The sequence below is a fragment of the Carassius carassius genome, chromosome 6, assembly GCF_963082965.1.
Source record: "Carassius carassius chromosome 6, fCarCar2.1, whole genome shotgun sequence".
Lineage (NCBI taxonomy): Eukaryota > Metazoa > Chordata > Actinopteri > Cypriniformes > Cyprinidae > Carassius > Carassius carassius.
Genome location: NC_081760.1, coordinates 36,493,854 through 36,513,032, shown reverse-complemented (window position 1 = coordinate 36,513,032; position 19,179 = coordinate 36,493,854). Strand labels below are relative to the sequence as shown.

The 19,179-nt window shown below is 38.1% G+C and overlaps 2 protein-coding genes across 3 annotated transcripts; both read left to right on the top strand.

Moving 5' to 3' along the window:
* The first annotated feature begins 1,161 nt into the window (after positions 1–1,161).
* Positions 1,162–7,848, top strand: LOC132142789 (TAF5-like RNA polymerase II p300/CBP-associated factor-associated factor 65 kDa subunit 5L). 2 transcript variants are annotated; one of them, XM_059552908.1, is made up of 7 exons: positions 1,162–1,320; positions 2,147–2,288; positions 2,719–2,823; positions 2,903–3,096; positions 3,999–4,145; positions 4,273–4,701; positions 5,770–7,848. In XM_059552908.1, the coding sequence occupies exons 2-7, from the start codon at positions 2,150–2,152 to the stop codon at positions 6,565–6,567; spliced, it is 1,812 nt and encodes a 603-aa protein (XP_059408891.1). In that variant the 5' UTR covers positions 1,162–1,320; positions 2,147–2,149; the 3' UTR covers positions 6,568–7,848. The 2 variants fall into 2 exon arrangements, with proteins under 2 accessions (XP_059408891.1, XP_059408892.1); XM_059552909.1 differs by having other exon boundaries at positions 1,162–1,324.
* A 149-nt stretch (positions 7,849–7,997) lies between these two features.
* LOC132142788 (calpain-9-like) lies at positions 7,998–18,265 on the top strand. The gene is made up of 20 exons (XM_059552907.1): positions 7,998–8,296; positions 9,566–9,635; positions 11,193–11,311; positions 11,387–11,520; positions 11,632–11,800; positions 11,890–11,973; positions 12,083–12,168; positions 12,688–12,765; positions 12,886–13,046; positions 13,195–13,352; positions 13,455–13,663; positions 15,078–15,114; positions 15,424–15,504; positions 16,755–16,812; positions 16,900–16,964; positions 17,111–17,179; positions 17,285–17,363; positions 17,470–17,586; positions 17,758–17,816; positions 18,135–18,265. The coding sequence occupies exons 1-20, from the start codon at positions 8,090–8,092 to the stop codon at positions 18,159–18,161; spliced, it is 2,067 nt and encodes a 688-aa protein (XP_059408890.1). The 5' UTR covers positions 7,998–8,089; the 3' UTR covers positions 18,162–18,265.
* The last annotated feature ends 914 nt before the right edge of the window (positions 18,266–19,179 follow it).

The window sequence follows — 19,179 nt, the reverse complement described above, 5'->3', positions numbered from 1 at the left end:
ATATATATATATATATGTGTGTATATTGTCTATAATGTATATATTATGTATGTATTTATGTATATATTGTGATGTGTGTATATATGTGTGTGTGTGTTTCTGTGTATATTTCTATAATGTATTTATGTGTATATATGTGTGTGTGTATTTGTCTAAGCATTCTTTCAAGTTTATTAATTAATTTATGTTCCTTTTGTTTCTTTTGTGTAATTTTATTTGTATTTATTTATTACAATAAATTACTTTATATCCTTACATAAAATCAGGCTGTCATTCTGTTCACAGATGTAGCTGCTGTTATTCTGAGGTAGAAAATTAAAAGCTAAAATTATATTTAGTAAAGGATTTACAAGCTGTCAACGAAGGCATGATCTGAATTGTTAATTCAAACGACGAAAAAACGCAGACGAAAGCGGTAAGAATAACGAAAAACATCACCGATTTTATATCATGTTCGCTCAGTAGATTGGGCTCTTTAAATTTACGCGCTGTTGTGAAGACATATGTCACGTGACAATGTCAACATGGCGGATGTAGTACGTCCGAATTCTATACATACTACCCAAATTCATACTATATAGAACGTACTTTTCTAACGGTCGAGTAGTACGTTCAAATTCAAATGTAGTACCCAGTACGCAGTATGCGATTTCGGACAGCAGCTTCTGGGTCAGTGTTACAGAACAAGCGTTCTCGAATAGGATTGGCTGTTTCTCGGAAATTTAGTTTCAGATTTAAAATGTTGCATATTATAATAACTCAAGTGTGTCTGCGCCGAAATTTATCCATCTCAACATTAAATATAATTTCTTCTTTGTTTTGTACTTTAAACTACAGCAAAAGCATATCTACCCTTTATCAGTCTCCACTTTTAACAACAATAATAAAAAGTAATACAAATGACACTTAAAATATTATGTGTCTTTCTATGTATACATTTTGATTTTATTTATGGTTTCAATTTATATGTGTGTATGTTTTTAACTGAAGGGATGTGAATTGAATGTAATTGCAAAGCAAATGTATTTTAAAAGTCTCATGAAAAAATAAGAGCACATTAAAGTTATTTATTTAAAAAGATCGCGACTTGATAAATATGATGTTATAAATATAATTATATTTAATTATGGTTATTTTATGCGGCCGTTGCGCTAGATGGCAGTGCTGCGCCGCTGACTCAGCGCGCTCTCAGTGGATGCACTGAAGAAGAGAGCGGGTGACCAATGGAGCTGCGGTGTGGACCAGCAGTCTTCTCTTGAACTCCTCTTTCATGGCTTAGAACTGCGCTTTTCTCCAGGACTGTGGCACACGGAGTATGCAGTAGGTGTTTAACAGCTCTAATAACCAGTAAAACAGATCTAAAGCGCTGCGAGTCGAGTGTATTTGAGATCAGAGTTTGATAATGAGCTCAGTCACTGAGGCCGCGCGCATACTTGACCTGCAGGATCCTGAGAGCAGTCTTGATTAATTTCATAAATCTTTCCCAAGATGACCAGTGAATTGATATGTGGCTATATGGCGCAGAAATTAACCTATTTTCCTGTGTGTGTCCCAAGTCATTATCTACCTAGGCAGCTATAATGAGGCATCATAGAAGCGTTAAAATTTAACGACCGAGTTGAATCGAATGTTCGAGCACTTTTATGATGTTTTAAAAAATCAACTCAAATATTCGAGCATTCTTGTGATTCCCTGAAATCATATAAATGTAATATGCTTTTGATGCCCATAAAATCAAATAAAATATTCGAGCTTTTTTATGATTCCCTGAAATCGAATTAAATATTCAAGTATTCTTATGATTCTTTAAAATCTAATAATCAAGCAATTTATGATTTCCTGAAATCAAATAAAATGTAATATGCTTATGATGCCCTACAATCAAATCAACTATTCAAGGATATGATTCCCTGAAATTGAATCAAATATTCATTGAAGCATTCTTATGATTCCCTAAAATCGAGTCAAACATTCATATTGATATGATTCCCTGGTGTGTTTTGAGACTGTACCCAAGTGAATGCTGTAAATCCAAGCTTTATTCTTTATGTTGGATATTCTTTCGCCATTAATGGGTGCTGTGAAGAGAGATATGACACCGTGTGTGTGTGTGTGTGTGTGTGTGTGTGTTACGTGTCTCCTTCAGGAGATGAAGCGGGTGCGGACAGAGCAGATCCAGTACGCAGTGACCCAGTACCTGAAGAGGAGGCAGTATATAGATACAGATGGCTCTCTGAAGGGGGCCAAACTCTCCCAGTCTGCTGAGGAGATGGCAGCCAGTCTGACAGGTGAATACTCTTTAAATGAACATGGATCCTTAAAGGCCCGTTCACACCAATCACGATAACTATAAAGATAACGATATTAGCGTCCACACCAGTGAATGATAACGTCGGTTTATTCTGAGTGCACGTGTGTCTGCCGCTTTAAATCCTCGAGCTCGTTATAGCAGAGTGGATTCTGATTGGATGTCAATGTTTGTATCATTCATCAGCTGGAAAAAAATCATTCTGAAAATGATTCCAACGATACCGTTTCTCTGTGCCTTTATCGTTATAGTTGTAGTGTGGACTCTGCTATTCTTTAATATTGAGAACGATTTTTAGAACTATATCTTTATCGTTATCTTTATAGTTATCGTGCTTGGTGTGAACGGGCCTTAACTCTAAATGACAGTAATAGCAACGCTCCTCTCTTCTCTCTCTCTGGCGTGTGCAGTTCAGACGGAGTCCAGCTCTGTGAACGTGGTGTCTGCAGCCCCGTGTCAGTCAGACCCGCAGCAGTACGAGACCCAGTTCTCCAGACTACGCTGCTTCCTTCAGGGTGAGAGATGACACACACACGCTTCTGATGCTGTAATCCAGATCTTATCTGGGTTTAACAGCCGTTTTCTGTGTTTCAGAGGCAGAAGCACCGTTAGTGAAGGAGGTGAGCGGCGTCTTGTTTCCGCTCTTCCTCTACCTGCACCTGGACATGGCACGCTGTGGCCTAAAGGGGGCGGTGGACTCCTTCTACAGTCGCTTCCACTCATTCTTCCAGCAGGACCCTGAGCAAAAAGCCATCGTAGACCTGCTACGAGGAGTCGTCACGCCTCAGGTCAGTTACTTTACTGTTAAAAAGTTTTTCTGTTCATGAGACTCACCAAACTTCATTTGCTCTCATTCTTTGTGACACAGATTTTTATTGCATCAATAAAGCATCACTTACTCACCAAATGCACAAACTTTGCTCTTCAATTCAATTTATATAATGCATAGTTAGGTAAACAAGTGAGGTCAGATAGCTGTTATCGATAAATAAAAAATGTAATGCAGGTCAGATTTACTTTGATGTATTAAATTTACACTGAATTAACAAATTTGCATATTTCTAACAAACATATTTGTTAATAAAATGTATATAATTAATATAGGTCATTATATACATTTATTTATATATGTATATGTATACATGGAATGTATATAATAATCTATATATATCACTTTCTAAATATATATGTATATAAAAAATAAAAAAAACAAATTGACAAACTAAAAATGTAATTATATTTTAAAATCCATTTTTATTTTATTTACACTTTGCCATTCTATTTATTTTATATACACACACATATATTTTGATATATTTTATATATATATATACACCCACATATATTTTGATACATATATAAAGTATTCACACACACAATTAAAAAAACGAATTGAAAATAAATTATTAAATGTAATAGGTGTTAAAATACAAGTTTATAAAATATAAAAAGTAAATACATTTAAACACCATTTGCTTGATATTTTTTAATTGTCCCTCACTATAAACATGAGCTTTAGTAGCAAATTGTGCTAAATTATAACAAACAAAAAAATCATGTCTGACTTCAGTTCCAGTTTATTTGTGACACAGTGAATAATAGTAGGTGCATTGCATTGTGGGATGCAGTATTCCACAGCGGCAGGGAAGTTGCCAGTTTCCTAGCATGTAAAAACCTTTTGGCCTTCCAGGATGTGACCTCAAACCCTAAGCTCTGCTCGCTCCTGGATCACAAGTATGTGGTGCACCTGACGGATCAAGCATACAGCTACCTGCTGCGTTACCTGCAGAGCGATGACAACAGCGCCATCTGCTGGGTGCTCAGCTCACACGTGCAGGTATGAGCCTCTCCAAATCACCAAGAACTGAATTCAGCTAGGGACTGCTCATAGAAAACCAGTTGACCTTCACCACAAAGGTCTTTGTTTTCTCTGTAATTGTATCATTCCTCACATGTTGTCTCAGGTGGAAGTGACAGCAGCGCACCGAACCGACTACCAGCTGTACGGCACAGGCACAGGAGCAGGAAACACTACCTCCACTTCCTCTTCCTCCACTGCATGGACTGCGGGGGATGGGGCGGAGGGGGCGGAGCGTGTGGAGGTCACGGCAGGGTTACCTCAGAACGAGGTGGCGCTGGAGGCGCTGCAGGACTGCATAAAGCGCGTGCGAGAAGGTCCGCCTTCGCTCACCACCGTCTGCTTCTACGCCTTCCAGCACACGGATCAGCAGCTGAACACGGCCGAGGTGTCACCGGACAGCCGCTTGCTGGCGGCCGGCTTCGATAACTCAGCCGTGAAGCTGTGGAGTCTGCGGGCCAGGAAGCTGAAGGCAGGACCTCACAGGGTTGACGTGTCTAAAATAAGACTGGCCTGTGATGTGCTGGAGGAGCAGGTGAGTGACTGATAGCTGGCAGTCTCTCTTGTTTCGTGTAGCTAATGGTGATCTTCATTAATATTAGCAGTATGTGTACACATCTGATGATAGCAGCTGATAGGGCTGGGAGCTTAAAGATAAATTGGATTAAATATGTCTGGGTATTTTTCAGTCTTTTGACGGTTTTTAGTGTCTATTTATTTGCTCTAAAATTTCTCTTACAGAAAATTAACTTTTTACTTGTTTTATTTTCAAGTAGAAGTAAAATGCAATGCAATTTCTCTTAATTGAATAGATGAACTATTTTAAAAACAATATAATATTTGATTATGTACTAATAGAACCATGCATTATTTACATGCATAAATATAAGGTCATTTATTTTTGCCTAATTAAGCCATGTATCGCCATTAAAGTTTCTGATGTTATTTCTGAGACAAACTATCATTACTGTAATGCCAAAAATTAAATGAATGAAATATAAGTGAATGAAATGAATGAAATATACAATTAAATATTTCATTAGTAAAGTATTTATCATGGTAATATGTTTACAGCTTTTAATTTGTTAATTTAAATATCAAATCAATCAATAAAATAATCAGTTAAGCGCACAGATCATCATTCATTTAATGTGCCTGAATGTTTCTTCCCCAAAAATGTTAATTGTTTTATTATTAATTTTTAAAATTCAAATAAACCCTAGTTTTGACCAACCAGTCTTTTCCCAGTATTTTAGAATGTTTAAGTAAAATACAGTATAATTTACAATAATTGAAGATTTTTTTTTATAAGTTATATTTTATACATTTTTATTAATCTAAACGTTGCAAAATAAATAGCATTATTTTACATATATAAGAACAGGAAGATTTTAAACTTTGCATGATGAGATTTCTGTGAGCATTTTTGAGTAAAGCCACAAACAAATGAATGTTATTGATTCCAAATCACACTGCAGATTAATCGTACAGCAGTAGAGATTCTCTTTTACTATTTTAGCTATTATATTATCTTCATATTGATTTAGTTGAATGAGTTTTCATCCATCTCGTGTTATTCACGCGTATCTTTGTTTGTAATCAGGCAGATGATGAGGATGCCTCGGGCAGTGAGATAAAGACCCTGCGCGCTCACAGCGGCCCGGTGTACCGCACGGCGTTCCTGACAGACGGCTCCGGCCTGCTGTCCTGTTCAGAGGACTCCACCGTTCGCTTCTGGGACCTGAACAGCTTCACCAATACAGTCCTGTACCGTGGCCACGCTTACCCTGTCTGGGACGTGGACGTCAGTCCCTGCAGCCTGTACTTCTCCACGGCGTCCCACGACCGCACGGCTCGCCTCTGGAGCTTCGCGCGCACCTATCCTCTGCGTCTGTACGCCGGACACCTCTCTGACGTCGACTGTGTCAAATTCCACCCCAACTCCAACTACGTGGCGACGGGCTCCACGGATAAAACCGTACGCCTGTGGAGCACGCAGCAGGGGGCGTCTGTGAGGCTGTTCACCGGGCACCGCGGGCCCGTGCTGTCGCTCGCCTTCTCACCCAACGGCAAGTACCTAGCGTCGGCCGGAGAGGACCAGAGACTGAAGCTGTGGGACCTGGCGTCCGGCACCCTGTTCAAAGACCTGCGGGGTCACACCGACAGCATCACCAGCCTCTCCTTCAGCCAGGACAGCAGTCTGGTGGCCTCCGCCTCCATGGACAACTCTGTGCGGGTGTGGGACATCCGCAGCGCCCACGGCACCACCCCCACCGACGGCTCCAGCAGCGAGCTGATTGGACAGTACACGGGCAGCACTAGCAACATCCTCAATGTGCAGTTCATGGCCTGTAACCTGCTGCTGGTGACAGGCACTGCACTGGAGAAACAGGAACAGTGAGAATGTGTTTGGGGGCAATCTCAACAAAACATGTTCGAGTTATATTTCACCCCCAAATCAGAAGAAATAATTCAGATTCAGATCGGGTCATTTTCCGCTCCAGGAAACTCAATTAAAAAATGCATCCCAGTTTACCTGAATTCACCTTGAAGCCATTTAGCACCATAAATTATCTTTTTGCATTCTGACGTTATTTTTGTAACACAAGTTTGCATTTGTGTAATGCACAAAAAAAACAATTAGAAGTAATTTGAATGGTAAGGTATTTATCAGGGTGGTATTTGTTGCATTGCCCTTAATTTGTTGATTTAACTAAATAGAGCGCACAAGTTTTTTTTCTTTAATGCATCTAGATGTTTTACAATAAAAATTATAATTGTTGATATGTCAGTGGTGTAATATGGTAACGGTGAAATAATTCTGCATAAATTAAAAACGTAGTTCAACAAATATTTATAAATTCATAACTTGCAGTATTTTTTTATTTATTAAATGAAGTACAAAAAAGTATTATTACTATAAGAATTTGGGTGACAATTGGCATAAAAATAAAATGGCACAACAATACAAACAATTTTAATAGACTTTATTTTCTTCGAGCAAAATCTATTTCTAATTTTCCTTTAGGTGAAATATGGCCTGGACATGTTCTTGACGGGTTTTGGTGAGACTCCCCCGTTGTGTTTTGTAAAGTGAGAGTGCTGGTGATGTTTGGCTCAGTTTTGTTATGGTGTATGTTGATGCCTCTAAAGGACAGAGGTGCAGCCTGCTGTTCTCATAGAGATGTAAATATTAGATATTGTATTAAATCTTTTTTTCCTGAAAAAAGTTAGGTCATTATTTCCATGTTTGTATCTTTCAGTTCAGCTGTTGCTGTTGTTTTGTTGATGGCTTATGTTTGTAAAGGTAATTCTGAAAGCGCCTCTAAAACTCTTCTCCTTGACGTTCACCAGGAAGCCAGATAAACTGGATCCATCCTACAGTAGGTGGGAAAAACAGTCCTCACCATTTGTCTTTTGTAACAACATAACTCATGGGTGGACTGAATGAAGTGTTTCCTTGAATCTGATTTCACAACCCTGCACTTAGTTTTGTACAAAGCAAGTTAAGTTTCTCTGTTTGAATTGATTTTCTTTTGTGTCCCTGTTGGTCAATAAAACAATCATGGGACCTTTGTCTTTAACCGTGAAGAAAAAAAAAAACATTTGTAGTTTGCTTCCTAAAAAAAAGAACAAGTTTTTGGTTCATCCTAATTCTTGTAAATATACTTTTGTAATATTTCATGGCTGTCTGGATCTCATTTTTGATGTTACCATAGTAAAGTTATCAAGCAGGTTGCCGTCCACTTCCTCACACACAGGCTGGGCTGCTTCACCCAAACCTGTTCTGCTCTTGATGGGTGTGACGTCAACCTGACGAGCCTGTCTGCCACTCTGGCTGAACTCATCTCAAACACAAGCGTACTGCTCCAGACGAGTGTCCTGTCTGTGGTTTTGGAGCTTGGCTTGCGGCTGGTTTGAAGATGCCCTACAGTGTGACTCTGCCGAGTGGCTCGAAGCAGGCGACACTAGTGGACAGCACACAGGCGGATGGGAAGACATTTGAACAGCTCCGCCAGGAGTGTTTGCAGAAGGGGAAGCTGTTTGAGGATCCAGATTTCCCAGCTGTGGGCGACTCGCTCTTCTACAGCCAGAGGGTCCCGATTAACTTTGAATGGAAGAGGCCAGGGGTAAGTGTAATCCGGTGTAATCTGTGTAGCATGAAGTTGACGTGTAGAATTATCTTTATCTCGATACAAAAGTATCAGACAAAATTCTGAATTCAGTCCCTTGTCTGGCAGAAATGATCACTATATAGTGCCATAACTGGTCATTTTATTTTCAAAGCGAATTTATTAATGTAAAAAAAATCCAGTTTTTGGATGGGGTGAGGCATTTCTTTCTCTGTGATGCTCCTCCTCTTCATTTATGGATGGATGTTAGATGAATGAATGAATGAAGTGGTTTTTTTATGGTAAGTAGGCCTAATTACTAATGTTTTCACTGTAGTATTACATATATTCCAAATTAGATTTTTGACCCTTATGATACATGACTTCTGATTTTATGCACAATTTGCATATTTTAGAATGCGCTTTTGAAAGCACTTTAAAACCCGTTACACAAGGTCTCCGAATAATTCCTGTCTTCAAATCAACCATGCTGCTCGCTTTATGAACACACACCAGTGCTCTATTCCCTGACATTTCAGCTTCCTTTGAGTGTCAATGTGTAACATCGAAACAGAGGTCATATTTGTGCATTAAAGACATTTATGAAGCCATGCAGCAGGTCATGAATGCAAATGGAATTATGGCATGCACAGAATGCGCATTGTTTATTTAGTCAAGAGTGATCAAATGGAAAGTGAATGTAGGTTTTATTCAGTTGGAAAGAGACTACTGGGTTGAGTTTAAGAACAGGTAATCTGTGGTTGTGACAAATGATATAAGATGATCCACACCCCTCTTTCACCCTTGTGAAACTTTAAGGACCTTTGGATGAAACTACTTCTGCATTTCGTTCCAGGGCGTTCCTGCAGAGCGACTTTAGATATGCAGCGCGTGAAGACTGTGGGCTTGTGTTAGAATGTGAACACACCTCACACAGGCATCATGGGCGTTCAAACATCTCCCTCTGTCTCTAATCAACCATTTCATTAGATCTACAGTAACGGCAGATCATTTGATGTGTTGTACCTTCTCGAAATGTCCATAAAAATAGTTCAAATTTAAAATACTGTTGTAAAAAAATCTTCAGTGTAACCAATTCTTCTGTAATTATTGCATTCAAGATACTTCTAAAAATGGATGGATGCTTTTTAAACGATTGACGTTTTTTGCTTATCTGTGTATATTCAGCAAATCTGCAAGATGGAGGGATAAATGGCTAGCGTTACGGGTGGACATTGTTATTTGATTTGACTGACTGATATTTTTCCCTGATCTGTTCAAATTCAGGAAATCTGCAAAGACCCCAAATTCATCACTGGAGGAGCCACCAGGACAGACATCTGTCAGGGCCAACTGGGTATGCAGTCCTCTCATTTCAGATTATGACAAAATGAAACCCAAATCTGATCAAAACCCTTTCAATGACCAAACAATAAAATGATGCATCGGTGTTGGGCAAAGTTACTTTTAAATGTGATGCATTGCAATATTGCATCCCTCCATGAAAAAGTAACTAATTGCATTAGTTACTTTTTATGGAAAGTAGTGCATTTTACTTTTTCGTAGGGATATGCCGGTATGAAATTTTCCTGTTGTGATCAATTGCTAATGCTTTTATCACGTATAAGGTATTATCACGATATTGAAATTCAGTTTAAAAAAAGTGGTCATAATACAGTATAACAGGTTAAATAATTTTTTTCTAATAACATAAATAACTGAACATTTAAATTCAATAATGCAATACAGAAAAAAATATAAAGTTAAAAGTTTTACACAGATTAAAGTGCAAAAAGAACTATAAAGACCAATTGGTATCACTTTACAATAAGACCTCATTAGTTAACCTTTAACATTCACAATAATGAGCAATAATGAGCAATGGCTACATTTGCTACAGAAGTTATTAATCATCGTTCAAAAATACAAGTCCTAGTTCATGTTAGCTCATTAACACAGCTGCAACTTTCAATTTTAACAACGTGTTATTAAATATTGGAATACCTAAGATTAATGAATGTTCAGATAAATTTTTCAGTGGCAGTTTGTTAACCAATGAATTAACTTTCAAAGAATATCTATGGCATACTGTAGTCCAGATTAAAATGAAAAACAAAAAAGTTAGAAAATAATAGCCTATTAAGTTTAAATATTTAATTATTTGGTGCTGTGATGAACACAATAGCAAATCCATAAAATCTGAATGGCTATTTTGAATTATTTAAATGTTTTAGAAAGTAGAGCAGCTGCTTTATTTATGGGGTTTCTGGGGTAAGGGCTGCATTTTCTGCAGTTTAGCGCCATCTGCTGTCAGAGAGTGAATGTGCTTTCATTCAGTGTGTCTCTCACGTATTCCTCATGTGCTTCTCATGCTGCTTGTTTACATCAGAGCATATTTCAAGCAGCATACAGTGTTGTTGTGCATTTTGACCAGTTGATGGGAAAAGTACTCTTAAAATGCATTCCAAATTCGGAATAATTTGTAGTATATAATTATTCACGATATTTAAAAAGTGCCCACGATAACAATAATTTGTATATTCATTACCGTGATATATCACATTACCGAATACCAGCACGTCTACTACTGACTTGACAAATTTATATTTTTGGCAACTTTAAGAGCCCTTTCACACCAAAACTGAAGTTAATAAGTACCTCACACACATTGTCTCTCATAAGGTGGACAGATGTCAGTGATAAATGGGAAAACTTGTGCTACTCATTTAAAAATAACTTGCTACTTATTTAAAAAGAGTAACTTTGTTGTAAGTTTAAGAAAAAACTAAGGAAAAAAAAGTAATGCATTACTACTTTAAAAAAGTAACCTGATTGCGTAACTTGGGTTATTTGTAATGCATTACCCCCAACACTGTGATACAATAAAACTGATCATAATATGATCTCCATGCAGGAGACTGCTGGCTGTTGGCAGCGATTGCCTCCCTGACCATCCACGAGGACACGCTGAGGAGAGTCGTACCACATGATCAGGACTTTGATCGCGGCTACGCTGGAATCTTCCACTTCCAGGTGAGTCCCTCTCTCTGAACACTCTACTGTTTCCCAATGATCTTGACCCCTGAACAAACTCCCCTTGTTGTGCAGTTCTGGCAGCATAATAAATGGCTGGACGTGGTGGTAGACGACCGACTCCCATGTGTGAGGAGCAAGCTGGTGTTCGTCCACTCCAATGACCAAACTGAGTTCTGGAGTGCACTTCTGGAGAAGGCCTATGCCAAGTATGCACTTGAGTTTACCAAACAGGATACACCTTGATGTCTTGTCATATCTAGCTTTGAGGCGTCAAGCATGTTTGTGTAAGTCAATCATCTCCTGTGTGTCTCTCACAGGCTGAACGGCAGCTATGAAGCCCTGAAAGGAGGAAGCACCATGGAGGCGATGGAGGACTTCACGGGTGGCGTGGGCGAGATGTTCGAGACAAAGAACCCCCCCAGCAACCTCTTCCTCATCCTCAAGAAAGCTGTGGAAAGAGGATCAATGCTCGGCTGCTCCATCGATGTAAGCAAAGCTTTGTTGGACTCTAAGTGAGATCAGTGGCTCATTCTGCTGTTCCTGAATTCCAGATGTTGGTGTTTTCGTATCACTAGATCACAAGTTCTGCTGAATCTGAAGCCCAAACCACTACTGGTCTGGTTAAAGGCCACGCTTACTCCATCACTGGAGTAGAGGAGGTAACCACAGCAAACCTCATTCAAACGAGATGTGAATTGTCATCATCTCTCTTTTTTTTGCTCCGATTCACACTTTATTTTGACTATCTCTTTCATCTCGTCTCCTCAGGTCAACTACAGAGGAGCAAAGGTCCAGCTGATTCGTGTTCGTAACCCCTGGGGTCAGGTGGAGTGGAACGGACCCTGGAGCGACAAGTAAGTGTCCATTTATTAAAAATGATCAAAAACTCATAATAATAGTAATCAGTAAGAAATCTGATACAGATTTTGTGTCATTACCTATGTTTTCAACCAGTTTTTATGTGAATTTTGGGAGATTGCATGGAAAAAGCTGGATGTGAACGGCAAGATCCTAAAATGTGCATTTAAAAAAAACAAATGAGGTGGATAATTTTTTTCAATTCAATAAGGAAACATGCAGATAAACTACGATGGAAACCAATTTACCAAATAAATTCATGGATGCACAAAAAACTCACTTGACTTTGCCTCAACAGATTGTAAAGTCGAAATGATTTTGTATAATTACATCCACAAACATCAGGCATCCACTCCAAATGCAAGATAACATGAAAGCGATTGTTATTGCATTTCGTTTTTGTACAGTGAGGGGCAAGTCATTTAATATATAGGATCAAAGAGCCACAGGCTTCCCAAAATGAAGCAACTTTTTATTATTTCATTACTGATCTTTTTTTAAATCTCATCTTTCAGCTCCAGGGAATGGAGCGCCATTGACAGTTCAGAGAAGACACGACTTCTGCATAATTCCCTGGATGATGGCGAGTTCTGGTACATACGACCCATCAGACATCCAATTTACACGAGACTGACTCCTCATATAGTCACTTTCACATGAGAATCAGTGTGAGCTCATTCAGATTTAAACTAACATGATTTGTTGTGTTGCAGGATGGAGTTTGGGGACTTCAAAGCCAACTATGATAAAATCGAGATCTGTAACCTGACTGCAGATTCTCTGTCGGACGACGTTAGTAAGAAGTGGGAAGTGAATTTGTTTGAGGGCAACTGGATCAGGGGCTCCACCGCTGGCGGCTGCAGGAACTACATCGGTCAGTGCCACATACTGTAGCTAACTTCACATACATTTCATCATAAACATTTGCATGCTAATCCAAACTATCGATTATACATGATGGCCATTATTTAGAGTTCCTTAGACCTATATTTGTGTTCTTGATCTCAATCTTCCCTTCTCAGACACATTCTGGACAAACCCGCAGTTTAAGCTTCGTCTGGACCATCCAGATGAGGGTGACAAGCTGTGCAGCGTCATTGTGGCCCTGATGCAGAAGAACCGCCGTCGGCTCAGGAAAGAGGGGCTTGATCTGGAGACCATTGGCTTTGCCATTTACGAGGTGAGAGAGATATAATGCTGTTTTGGAAGATGGGTTTGGAGAACTTCTTGTAGGGCCTCTCGCTCCACTGAAGTCTGACCTGCTCACTTACTGTGCCCATAGGCTCCTGATGATCAAGACCACCAGGGGAAGGACTTTTTCCGCTACAACGGCACCAAAGCACGGAGCCGTTCTTACGTCAACATGAGGGAGGTGTCCGAACGCTTCAAAATACCACCAGGAAACTACCTGCTAGTGCCAACCACCTTCCAGCCGCACCACGAGGCTGATTTCCTGATCCGGATCTTCTCCGAGAACAAAGCTGGAGCCATGTACGTCCATGCAAATACTCCCCAGTGTTATATCAGCTAAATTTCACCCAAAAACAAAAGTTTACTCCCATTTACTTATGAATTCCAAAACTCAAATGCTGTTGTTTTTTTCTGTGACCACAAAAGGAGATTTAAAAAAAAAAATCTTCATGCAGCTCTTTTCATGGTGAACATATTAATGCAGCTCCAGAAAACACAGAAATGCACTAGTAGTATTATGAAAGTAGTTTAAATGACATCATAAGCATTATATTGCACTATATGGCTGCATTTACACTGCAGGTCTTGATGCCCAAATCTGATTTTCTGACTATATTTTTTTGACGACCCGCTTACATCATCTTTTAAAAGTGACCCGTATCCAATTTTCGCATTTACACTATACACTGCTGAAACTACCAAACGTAGACCTTCTGACCCCGAAAAAGAAGTAAAACAGCACGAAATACAATGGATGCAGATGCAAATAAAATTATACAGTGTTTTGCTTTGTATTTGTTTTTTAAGCTTTTTATCTTACATTGGCACTGTAGCCACGAACGCTTAAAACCATGCCTCCCCTTATCTCGTGAAATGTCTTCAAACATGGATTTATTTCTGTAACAACCCTGCATTTTTGCCTTTTCTGCATTTTGTCTCTTCGCCCCAAAGACTTAAGACATGAAACCTCCGCATTGCTCCACTGTGAGTATCCTTCGTCCTCCATTGCGCCTACATGACTTATTATATAATAAGTCATGTGATCTCAGTTAGTGGTGTCCACTGTTGAGGTCACTTTTTTTAATGACGTACGACTCGCATTTACTGGGGAATATCCGATTTGTCTGCTTACATGGCACACGCAAATGCACGTATATGATTCATATATGATTTATTACCACATTTGAATGAGGCCTGAATTCGATCTGAGAAAACCGGAATCCATGCGGTTTCTGTGCCACATGAGAGGGAAAAAAATGGAATTGGGTCACTTGAACCATGCAGTGTAAATGGGGCCTAAGTCATATTGCTTTTTTGATGGACAAACCGAAAAGCAATATTTACAAATAATTTTAGTGTGTATATATGTGTGGATATATATATGTGTGTGTGTGTATTTCACTGGCAGTATAAAAAAATATGATTATCACTATATATATATATATATATATATATATATATATATATCTATATATATATATATATTTATATGTATAAATCTATAGTGAATTCATTTATGAAAACAGGTTTTTGCTTCAATGCATTTTTTTAAATATATATTTCTATAAAGTAAAACTCAGTAAAAAACAGAAACAAACATTTATTCTTAGATGGTGGTCAGTGAGGTAGTATAGTCAAATTTATACTTTAAAATTTAAAGTAAAATAATTTCAGATTCATTTTTACACCAATGTCATGTGTTTTGTGTTTGCAGTGAGATGGGAAACACCATTCAAGCAGATCTGCCAGAGGTGAGTCGGTTCATTTAGAGCAGGGTTCCTGAAATCTGAACCTGGAGATCCACTATCCTGCAGAGTTTAGCTCTAACCCTAATCAAACACACCTGAGCATGCTAATCAATACCGATCAATGTTTGGGATCATTAGAAAATCCCAGGCAGGTGACTTTGATCAGGGCTGGAGCTAAACTCTGCAGCGCATTGGACCTCCAGGACAAGATTTGACAAAGGGGGATCTAGAGTCTTGTTTACTAGACATGAATAGTTCAACACGTACTGATGTTGTATGCTAAAAGTGTGTGTTTCTATCTGATCTGCACAGCCGCCCAAGCCAAACCCACCTGAGGAGGAGACCGATGAGGAGAAGGGCCTGAGGAGACTGTTTGAACAGATCGCCGGATCGGTACGAAACTGTGATAAACTCCAGTCAACCGTCTACTGCAGAGTGTCGAAGAAAAACTAATAATGAGCTGAATCCTAAAAATGTCCAATTAAAATAAAAAAAGTATAAAAATCTTCGCCTGCACGTCACGTGACCATTAACCCACATGACAGCTCATGTAAATGATTACAAAATCATTTGGATTACATTTGGATTACAAAAATTACATACTTGTAATAAGTGTAAATTGCATTTTAAAATACTGGTAATCAGATTAGTTATGGATTACATAGGCCTATTATTCACTCAGTAGCAAAAAATTATTCATAACTTATTGATTCTCCCTAATTTCTTTAAAATTTTACTTTCTAAAATAACCTACCGATTATATACACTCAGAAAGTCCAATTTTATGGACATTCATGAAAAGACCACTGGATTTACAGAAATCATTTCAGGTTTATGAAGCATTTCAACTTTGCATCAACTACCGATGAACACAATCATTTTAATCTGAATTATCACTCAGTAGGTTTTTTAACCATGTATTACTATAGCTTTGGAAGGCTTTTGTCTGTCAAACACATCAAAATGCAATAATTCATGTGTTTACATGTAATGCAGGCATTCCCAAACCTTTGTCATCTGAGCCTCTTTCACCTAATATATTTACCTGAAGTGCCCCTGAGATTTTCTACTAAATATTTAATAGTAAAGAATCACATTTGCATTTTCATGGTTCTCTTGATGTTGTCTGTTGGTCACATGGCATGCAGGTAAACATAAAATAGAAAAATTTTCAGTAAGTGTTTTATTTATTTTTGTAATGTATTTTCCTTTTTTTTAGCTTTTCATTTAACTCCTAAACCCCCTGCAGTTCCTCGACCAAAGTTTGGGAAACCTTGAAGTATTATAATGTTTAATGCACACTTCATGTTGTTAATTACAATGAATGGAATATATATTATTACGCTTTGTGTTTTTGCATCATTGTGGTACAGGATTATCCTATTTAAATCACTGTGCTAAACGAGTTAGGTCAAAAGTAATCAAAAACTAGTCTGATTATATTACCTAAAATGTGTAATGTAATGGATTACGTGTCCTGTCATTTGGAATAAGTAACAGATTACAATTTGTAAGTAATATACCCCAGCCCTGGTGGTGGTGCAGTGATGGCACTTCGATATTAAAACAGATTGAGCATGCCCTCGTCTGGTGTAATTGTGAATTACAGTATGTTTTACACTATTCCCCATGTCTCCATGTAGGATAATGCCATCAGCGCCAGAGAACTGCAGCACGTGCTGAACAATGTTCTGAGCAGAAGTGAGTCTGCCACCATTTTCAAGCATTTTAATCCAAAACCTGTAATACAATAAAGATCCAACATGTCATGCTTCCGTCTCTCTACAGGGAAAGAGGTGAAGTTTGATGGTTTGACGCTCAATACCTGCCACAGCATCATCAACCTGATGGATGTATCCTCTCAATGGCTGTACATGTGCTATTAGTCTAAACTAACCCACTTCTGCATCAAGTTTAATCACACAATCTAACACTCTCTTTGATATATGTGAGTATTATTTTGAGCCACTGTTGCAGAGTTTTCCTGAATCGAGTCCAGGTGGATAACACCGGAATGCTGGAGTTCGAAGAGTTCAAAGTCTTCTGGGATAAACTGAAGAAATGGATCGTAAGCTAACATTTACTCGTTAGCTTGTCATTAATTACCGTCTTCCAGAATATCACCATATTTCACGGAATGGGAACTGTAAAGTTGTATCGTGTGCTGTTGTAGATGCTGTTCCTGTCTTACGATACGGATCGTTCTGGACGCATGTCATCCTACGAGCTCCGCAATGCTCTTAATGCTGCAGGTAAACACACGGGACAGTCCCATCATGAACCATTACTGTGCAATTAAAACAGAATCAGTTAGAAAGCAGTATTTTATCTGGCCTGGGTTGTGTTTTCTTCATTCAGGCATGCAGTTGAACAATAAGCTTTTGCAGTTGCTGGGCCTGCGGTTTGCGGATGAAAACTTTGAGATTGATTTTGATGACTACCTGACGTGCATCGTGCGTCTGGAGAACATGTTCCGTATGTTATGATGATGCATTAACTAATAGTCTTAGACTTATCTCTACTATGCCTAATGCTGGAATTTTTGTGTTTTTATGTGATTTATGAATAATATTCACTATGTTCCAAAACATGTGGAGTGTAAATATAGCTTGGCATATAAATCTGAATTTTGAACATATGTTACAGGCATTTTCCAGGCCTTAGATAGTCAAAAGAAAGGAGTGATCAGTCTGAACATGATGCAGGTAAAACTTTTTATTATTATTATTTGTAAATGTAAACAAAAGGAAATAGGCATAACAGTGTTTATTTATTTTTTTGCAATAGAGTTGCAATGCATGAAGTACAAGTTTTGTCAGAAATGTAAACTCTCATCCGTCTGGTAGTTGTTATTTCCTTATTTAACAACTTTTGGAAACATTTTAAGGAACATTGCTTTCAAAATTCGTTTTATACATTTTTGAGTTCCTTTCATACATATTTTAGTAAGTAGAGTTACTACTTTTCATAATTGCAACATGCACTGAGGTCAAAGTAACAAACAAATGTTCATTTCTTCACAGTTCCTGATGTTGTCCATGAACATCTGAGGATTCAACAAATGTGATGGATTGAGTCAGCTGTGCCACTGTGGATTTCCACTGTTTTGCTGAATTGCTCTTTACACATTTGTGTTTGTTTGTGGGGTCTTTCCCATTGCTACCGAGTACTGATTTACTTGAAATTCTCCAGTGTTGTGTTCCTGATGGCACTTATACTTTATGGTTGTTGCAAGAATATGTAATGATTGCAAGATGATGTAGTATTCACAGAGCTGCTAAACCGTTGGGTCTTGAAATGTGCATGCAGGAATTAACAAAATAAGGAATATAAAAATGACAATAATTTACTTTGGCTAGTGTTATGGAGGAGCTGTGATAGAGCATCCAGTAACTGAAGTGTTTAATAAATTTTTTTTGTTCATATTAAACAAGGCTCAAACATTGTCATTATATCATCACCAAAAAAAATAAATAATATATATATATATATATATATATATATATATATATATATATATATATATAAATTAACAAAAATGAAGGAACATGCCAATGAAGGGGATTCATAAATATGTATAAAATATTGTAATAATCAAAACAACACGCACTGCAACAGCAACAATAATAACACTCAACATATAGAAAACATGACTAGATTAAATGACAAAAAGCCAATGTAATGTGTGTTGGAATATAAAAGTTAACCATTTAATACGTTTCTCAGAAAAGCAGAATTTGTCGAGTAGCATCTAACGTCATCATCAGTACGTCACGTCCCTGGTTTAGACTAAATCAAAAAACTATAACGGTCGCGCCTTTTAGCACTGTCATTTATACACCATCTTCAGTATATAATTTTAAAACATATAAACAAAAAGCATTATATATAAATGATACAAGTTGTTTATAACAGGTCTTTAAGGCAGGACTATCGTTCCTCCTTCAGTCAATCCAGATGGTATGGTCTCAAAAAATGGTCCATGTGTTTCGACCTGACAGAAGGATTATTCCTCGTTGTTTATTTTTCATAACGTTGATGCTATTGAAGCCACTTCATGCCTGAAAT